The sequence below is a fragment of the Sus scrofa genome, chromosome 7 (genome assembly GCF_054392235.1).
Source record: "Sus scrofa isolate SSC_HxYL_T2T_F1_AM1 chromosome 7, Sscrofa_HxYL_maternal_Yorkshire_Landrace_v2.0, whole genome shotgun sequence".
NCBI classification, from domain to species: domain Eukaryota; kingdom Metazoa; phylum Chordata; class Mammalia; order Artiodactyla; family Suidae; genus Sus; species Sus scrofa.
In genome coordinates, this window is record NC_139389.1 from 54,642,912 (window position 1) to 54,651,349 (window position 8,438).

At 44.2% G+C, this 8,438-nt stretch overlaps 1 protein-coding gene across 1 annotated transcript; it reads right to left on the reverse strand.

The window, feature by feature from the left end:
• Window positions 1-411: 411 nt before the first annotated feature.
• IL17F (interleukin 17F) lies at window positions 412-8,031 on the reverse strand. Its single transcript, XM_013978026.3, has 3 exons — window positions 7,942-8,031; window positions 2,078-2,283; window positions 412-1,295 (listed from the first exon to the last, which is right to left on the reverse strand). The coding sequence occupies exons 1-3, from the start codon at window positions 7,966-7,968 to the stop codon at window positions 1,031-1,033; spliced, it is 498 nt and encodes a 165-aa protein (XP_013833480.1). The 5' UTR covers window positions 7,969-8,031; the 3' UTR covers window positions 412-1,030.
• Window positions 8,032-8,438: the final 407 nt, after the last annotated feature.

The following is an 8,438-nucleotide window of genomic DNA, read 5'->3' on the forward strand; positions in this document are numbered from 1 at the left end:
TCAGTTATAAGATGAATAAGTTCTGGGGATCTAAGGTACAGCATGGAGACTGTAGTGCACACTTGACATTTGCTAAGAGGGTACATCTTCAGTGTTCTCATCCCTCCCTCCCCCCAAAAAAGGTAACTCTTTTAGAAGGGATAGAGGCACTAACTAGCCTTACTGTGGTCATCTTTTCACAATACATGTGTGTGTATCACATTCTCACGTTGTACACCTTAGACTTCCTCCATGTTATTTATCAATTATATCTCAATAATACTGAGGGGCGACTGATATCACCAAGATCGCACACAAATAATAGCAGTAGTAATAATAACACTCTGATGAGGAAATATGAAAAACAAAAGATAGATATTAGAGTTTCAAAACCTTTAGGGCTAGTGAGACTGGAAATAAACACCCAGGTTATTTTTCAATCATTAATACTTTATTATATTAGTACTTGATATATTAATTTTTCTCCTAGAATTTTATATAATCAATACATCATAAATACATGGAGTTTCCTTATAAGTATAAATATCAGGCCAACCTCATCTCTATTGAGCAAATGCTTAATAAACATAGGACTAGATCCTTATCCCCATTCCTCCCATCCCACCCCATCCTGCCCAGCCCTCCCACACATTCTTACATTGTGGTTATGTTTGCTGCATTTTGATTCACCAGGAACAGAAGCCCATTTTACCAAAAGGACCCCCAGGGAGTGGCACTGCGTCCCACCCAGTGACAGCACGGCTGGGAAGTGGTCATCAAAGCACATAAAGAGAGTGGGCCAAGGATCCTGCATTCTCCTGCATCCATTTTCAGGGGGGCTGGGACATTGGAACATCTCAGGACATCTCAGAACATCTAAGAACATCTCAGAATATCCAAGTTCCTGAAGCCCCAGAAAGTTACTATGTGTAATAGAGAGCTTTGAGAATCCCATGCAGATCTTGCAAAGAGCCCTGGGAAGTGGAGCGAACTGGGGATCACACAGGACACCTCGAAGAGCGCTGGGTGAGGATGGCCATTTCTACACCTTCTAGCCGAGTTGACCTGCTGCTCTCAGGCCACGCACATAGCGGACCATGGGAGTGACACAGGTGCAACCAACAGTGACCCGCACCTTCTCCAGCCTAAAGGAGCGAGAGCAGCCCTGGGGCTCCCTCCGAAGGACCAGGAACTCTTGCTGGATGGGGACGGAGTTCATGGAGCTGTCTTCCTGCCCCTGGGCGTTGATGCAGCCCGTGTGCCTGCAACGGGCCTCTGCGATCTCGGAGGGGAACCGGTGGGGGTCCCGGGTGATGCTGCAGAGGAGCAGACAAAAGAAGATAGTGAGACCAGAGAGGAAAGATGCACAAAGAAGAGAGGCCCGGCGACACTGAGCACCCACCTGCAGGGAGGCGGTGCCCAGTAATTTAGAGCTGCAGTGCAGGCGCAGAGCAATGAGTCTGGACTACCATGTGGCTCCTGTTGGGTGCTTAACTTCCTAAGCCTACGTTCCCTAGCTACAGCAGTGACACCATCGGGTCCTTAACCCATTGCACCACAAGGGAACTCTTTTTGTTTTCATATGAGTGTATAAATTCCAAGAACCTCCACATAAGACAAAATCCCAAGACTGCACCCTGAACATCCCCACGTGGCATCCCCTTCCCAAACTGAAACTTCTCCTCCTCTCTGGCCTCGTCCCCCCTCCTTGAAGACTGGAGGCCCATCTGAGTAGCCCTCTCTGAGCTGACATTTCTGGTTCCCACTTATCTCCATGCAGAGACAATTGTGCAGATCACTTTGAGTCCTCTCTTCCAACACGGAAATTTTAAGATCTAAATCAAGGGCTTCACGAAGCAGAAAGGGGCGTCAATGAGACTTGGAAGCAAAACAGTAGGACCTTCGACCACAGAGAAGGACTTAGCCCTAAAGAGCATCCAAGTGTACGCTCCCAGAGAAAGTGGGATTTCTGTTTCTAAGCGTGAATATAAGGACCTTAATTTTTCTATATTTTTGAAATTGTCTACTTTGTAGTTAGAATAAATTAACTTTTTAATTTATTCAAAAGAACATGGAGATCAGGCTCCTTTGCACGTACTTGTAATCCCAGGGGGAGCTGGATCGGTTCTGGAAGTCGTGTGAGAGGGGAACTCCCTGATTCTGACTGAGGATGCGGATGTCAACTCTCACGCTGTGGTCCTCCAGAGGGGGGCAGAGGGCAGGATCCCCTGGTTTGAGGATTTTCCGAGCTGCTGCCTCCCCCAGCAGGGTCAGCCCCAACATCAACAGCAGCAGGGACTTGACCTGGAAATAGAGGAGGATGCGGTTGGTTAATGACTCTGGTGTCCCTTGCTGGCAAGAGACAGGTCATGCTTCAGCTGAATTCATCCTTGGTCTTGTATGGGATCAGGGCTCCTCTCTGAAGCTCAGATCCTCACTTGGAAATGGAAACAGTCACACGGAAGGATGCTAGGGTACCAACATGAGAACTAAGCTCACTAGCCTGGTGACTAAGCCTCCACAGTCCAAGAGCCCTAAGCAGGAAGACAGACAGATAGCAGGATCTGGGACTGGGTTTACATCCTAATCTGGCCTCCTCAGTGTGCCCCTTCCTTTCCTTCCTTCCTTCCTTCCTTCCTTCCTTCTTTCTTTTTTTCTTTCTTTCTTTCCTAGGGCCGCACCTGCAGCATACGAAAGTTCCAAAGGCTAGGGGTTGAATCAGAGCTGCAGCTGCCAGCCTGCACCACAACCATAGCAGCTCAGGATCCAAGCTGAGCCTGCAACCCACACCACCTCACAGCAATGCCAGATCCTTAACCCACTGAGAGAGGCCAGGGATCGAACCTGCATCCTGATGGATACTAACTGGACTCGTAACCCACTGAGCCCCAATGGGAACTCTTTTTTTTTTTTAGGCTGTTTTGTTTATTTATTTTTTTATGGCCACAGCCATGGCATATGGAAGTTCTCGGGCCAGGGACTGAATCCAAGTCATGGCAGCAATGAATCTTTTAACCCATTGTGCTAGACTAGGGATTGAACCCAAGCCTCTGCAGTGACTCAAGCCACTGCAGTTGGATTCTTAACCCATTGAGCATACCAGGAACTCCTCCATTCTTTCCTACCAGATTCTAACACTTGCTTTATACTAATATTAACAAGATTAAATAAAATGTTCTTTGTAAAGCACCTATAATAAAAGTAGAGGCTTAAGAAAGGATTACCCTTTTTTTTATTTCCAACCTCGCATCCATGAATCTTTCACAAAATCCTTCCTCCCAGCCATCCCTCCCCTTGAAATATGTGGCCTCACCTGCATCTATCTAAATCCTATCCTGCCATCAAGGCCCCACTCAGATGTGGTCTCCTTTGGGAACTGTCCCAGATGCTTATCATCCCTTAAATCATAAAGCTTTTACCATCTAGCAATGAGGCAGCCCCTCTTTATGGTCTGTAGTATTTGTGTTCGTGCAGATCTACACCTACTAGATGGTAAGTTCCTGCAGGAGACAATGCCTTGGAACAGGTGTTCCAAAGCACTTTCTGGATGAATGAGTGAGTGAGTGAATGAATGAACAAAACAATCTGGCTAAATTAATAACGTAGTTAAGCTTAACGTGTTAAGACAAACACCATGCAAGCCCAGCTATAGCAGAGTTCCAATGATCCGTGCTGATTGAAGAAACCAGAGGCACTAAAGATGCACAACAACAGAGAAGTGGAAACTACTTCCCTTTAGCTCCAGAACATATATTTTTTTATACTCACCCTGAAATATTGGTTTATCTGGCATCACAGGAATGCACAAAGAGTTCTGTGAAGTCCCAACTAAAACCAAGGAAGAGCTAAAAACCTCTCCAGCTGCCCTTTGTCATGCCCCTGCTTCGCTCACCCCACAGGGATCACTGACCCTCGCTGGGAACGAACAAAGCCCATCACTGATGCTCAGCAAGATGCAGAACCAGGGCCGGAAGTGAGCTGTTTTCATCCTTGTGGTTCAGTGGTGTTCAGACTCATACTTGCTTTGATTAGGGTAGAAAAGGAGCTTAGACATGTTGGTTTAAAGGACCTTTTTTTTTTTTCCTTTTTCTTCTTTTTGGGGGGGCAGGGACGCCCCTGTAGCATGCAGGGGTCCCTGGGCCAGGGATGGAACCTGAGCCACAGCAGTGACAACACCAAATCCTTAACTACTGAGCCACCAGAGAACTCCCTAAAGGACCTTCTTTTTATTCATTTTGCAGGTTCTGGAGGCAAGAAACAATACGGGTAAGCCAAAAGGTCATGGTGTCAAGTGCTGTACTAAGGTAGCTGATACTAAAAAGAAGTTGAAACCAAGATTGACCCAGATAAGCCCAAATGAGACTGATTTGCCTCCAGATAATCAGCAGGTGTCTACTTTCATCTCCCACAATTGTTCATTCATTCAGCAATCCTTTCTTGTCTCTTGAATGCAGAGATAAAAGGACATGGGCTCAGGGGTCAGAAGTCTGGGGTAGGTAACTCGGTTCCAGGACTCTTACCAGCTGTGACTTAGTTTCCTCCACCAGAAAATGTGGAGATTAAATGATAGGATCCATGTGAAGCATAAAGAGCAAAGCCAGGACATGGAGAGTATTCAGTGCAGAGGACTATGGCTAAGTCAACACTGAGCTAAGGATACAGAAAGGACAGGAAAGATGTGGCCCTGGCTCTCATGTACCTTCTGTCTAGACAAAGCATTATGAGGCTTTAAAAAGTAAAAGGATGCCTGCTTCGACAAGCGAGTCCTCAGATTCCCAGATCTATCCATCACTTCCCTACATTTCTTAAGTAAATTTCTCCTTTGTATTTCCTCTTCTGTATCATAGTCACTGTATCATTTCTAATTTTCATTTTCAAAGCTTTAGAGTAATCACGTACCTAAGGGTTATATGATTTAGCAATAAACACCAGGCTTCTAACAAGTTGGGGTTTTTTTGGCCACATCCATGGCAAGTGGAAATTCCCAGGGGGTCAAACCCATGCCACAGCAATGACAATGCTGGATCCTTAACTACTCGGCCATGAGGGAACTCTCTAATAAATCATTATTATATTTGCTTATATTTTTCAAGTATTATAGAAAACACTTTCACATCCCTTTAATCTCTGGATTCTCACAACCACCTACCTGGTAGGGTAAATAGAGCTCATATTAGCTTTCCCAAAAAGGCAGATGAAAGAGAAACAAGACACAACTTGGTTGGTTTCACCAGACTGCTAGTGCCAGTCTGGGGACTTGAACTGGGGGTCCATGATCAGGGTCAGTGCCAGTGCCCTGAAGGCCATTGCTACTGTCATCAACATAGAGCCACTCACAATATTTCATCTCAGCTTTGTGTCCTTAAAGGAGGCAGGAATTTTAAAGCATGTGACAGCTATGTCAGAATTGCATAAGTGCTAAAAGTCACGATACCATTTATCAGAAATCAGAGGATGTCTGCAAATCACTCTAGTTGGTTCTGCAGGCTGTTGATCTGAAACTGTGGATTGTAGTAGTTATGCAACACAGAGCAGGGGCTCAGATAAGACTCTTGCTGGTTCCTAAGAATGATATATAACACGGGACCTCTCTGAGAGGTTCAGAGTATTTACAGTCTCAGCTTCTTCTATTTCAGCTATAAGGCAAGTAAACGGACATCACTCCCCTTCTGTACAAGAGGAAACAGGCAAGAGGAAGCACCAGCTGAAGGTGGGCAGTGTCAGGACATCAACATCTTCAGCCCAATGGGCTTATTTAAACACAATGGCTTTAAATTCAGAAATCTTGCTTCTGATTCATTCAAGGAAAAGAATCCTACACCTGCAGCCAGTAAACCTAGATTTATATCCCCATTCCTGGGTGTATAGTATCCAGTGATATTAAATTGCCTAAATTCATTGAGCTGTTGTTCATCTGTACAATGGAGAAAGTAGTCCCAACCCATTTCACTGGGTTGGTAGGAGTCTCAAAGGTAAAAAAATAATGACATTATTAAAATTAATATTTAACACTCTAATTCAAAAAGTACATGTAGTTCAATGTTCATAGAAGCACTATTTACAATAGCCAAGACATGGAAGTAACCTAAATGTCTATCAACAGATGAATGGATAAAAAAGATGCACTACACACACACACACACTCACACTCGTGGTGGAATATTACTCAACCATAAGAAAGAATGAAATAATGCCATTTGCACCAACATGGAAGGACCTAGAAATTATCATGCTAAATGAAATAAGCCAGAAAGAGAAAGACAAATACCATGTGATATCACTTACATGTGAAATCTAAAACATGATACAAATGAACTTATTTACAAAACAGAAACAGACCTACAGACATAGAAAACAAACTTATGATTAGCAAAGTGGAAAGGGGGTGGGGAAGGGATAAATTAGGAGTTTGGGATTAGCAGATAGGAATTACTATATATATATATATATATATATATGTATATATATATATAATAGATAAACAATAAGTTCCTACTGTATAGCACAGGTAACTAGGTTCAATATCTGTAATAAACCATAATGTTAAATAATATGAAAAAGAATATGTGTGTGTGTAACCAAATCACTTTGCTGTACACTAAGAATTAACACAATATTATAAATCAACTATACTTCAATTTTTTAAAAATCTCTTATTGAATGCTTTCTATGTCCTTATTGGTTGTTATCTTAAAATGGCCAAGTTAACTAAAAACCATGCCTACACAGATCTACTATTTCAGAGTATAGATTTAGTCATTCTCAATGATACCAATTAATCCTTCCATGACAGAGATGCCATCACTATTCCCCTAAACAGAGAGGGGAAATAATAATGCACAGAGCAGTTAAGTAGCTTACCCCAAATCCCACATTCAGTTAAGTGGTGAAATCAGGTCCGTCTGACTTTAAAGCCCATACCCCCCTAAGTACTGCACTTGGCGGCATTTGCTGTCATCTCTGAAACAATACATGAATGTAACATAGTATTATCATCACCATATGCCTTGACCTTTTATGAAATCCAAGCTCTTTCAAGTTGCAAGGCTTGTAAATAGGAGAAAAGGATTATGTAAGCTGATAATATGGTGAGTGATTCCCTAAGCCCTGCCTCATGCTCCTATGTGTTAAATTCTTCAGAGGTCTTCCTTGACCTCTTCTAGACCCAGGGAGGTAGATGTCCATCACGTGAACAGCCCCCTCTCCTCCAGGAGGAAGGAGAAATGCAAAGTGAAGCAAAATGCAGAAATGATCAGCTCTCAGAGACGGGGTAAATGTCCCTTCCCTAGGAGCTGTCCAAGTCCATCATCGGGTGATTTCATTCCCCTGCATCCAGGGCGCTCCTGGTCTGAGGGTTATCTTGGGGGGAACATCATACCTCTTGGGGCCCCAGCTTCCTTGGTTAAAATGAACACATAGTGATCCAGAAAGGCCGGCTAAGCTCCCTCCTGAGATGAGTTTGAGGTCAACCTAACTCTCACAATGGGGGCCATGGAAGAGATTATGTCCATTTTTCCTCCACCAGACCAAAGTCAGCATTACAGTCAGCTCTGGGGTTTGTTTTCTTATTTATTTATTCATTTTTTGCTTTTTAGAGCCACACCTGTGGCATATGGAAGTTCGCAGGCTGGGGATCGAATCAGAGCTACAGCTACTGGCCTACGCCACAGCCACAGCAATGTGGGATCCGAGCCACATCTGTGAGCTACACCACAGCTCAGGGCAACACCAGATCCTTAACCCACTGAGCATCCCGAGGCCAGGCATCGAACCTGCATCCTCATGGATATCAGTCGGATTCATTTCCACTGCGCCACAACGGGAACTCCCTTAGCTCTGTTTTTTTAAAGAAATCCGCCCCCCCAAAAAAAAAGACCCCAATTCAGCCTCATGCCTTAGAAATCTACTTTCCTGAAATACTAGGGATGACTGTTCTGACCAGGAATGATCCCAAATACTTACCACGGCTGTGTCACACAGGACAGTCATTGTCACTTTGCTCTGGTTGCCTGCTTCGGGCAAGAAGCTCCCTCTGTGCCTGTGTCGCCTTGTGTGTGCCTGTGGTGTCAACGAGAGTACCTGTTGGTTTTATAGCAATCTCTGTCCTTGTTTCGACTGACCTGCTTACTGTCTAAGTTGTGGTTGCCCCAGAGTTACTGACGAATGTAGGTTTTTTTTTTTCCTGTTCCACTTCCTGAAGGGGAACTGAAGGGGGACCCTATAAAGGGATGACGGAAAAAGGACCTCTTCTACCCTACTCCCACCCCACTGTCCTCATACTACAGCAAAGTTCTTAGCTGATTTACTACCGAGATGAACCAAGTCACAAATCGCACTGTCATGATCTTTCATGTCCTTGCACAAAATGGCTAAGAACTCTAGTCACGCACCTTATGTTCCACTTTCCTGTCATGCAATGTGAACCATGATTTAAGTGGATAAGTCTTCCTTTGGGGACC

Bases quoted from the DNA above. Each gene is read 5' to 3' on its own strand.
- IL17F (XM_013978026.3), bottom strand. From the start codon at position 7,968: ATGACTGTCCTGTGTGACACAGCCGTG. The intron at 2,284-7,941 runs GTAAGTATTTGG...CTCTATTTCCAG, and splicing joins TCCTGTGTGACACAGCCGTG to GTCAAGTCCCTGCTGCTGTT. The intron at 1,296-2,077 runs GTACGTGCAAAG...GCTCCTCTGCAG, and splicing joins AGCTCCCCCTGGGATTACAA to CATCACCCGGGACCCCCACC.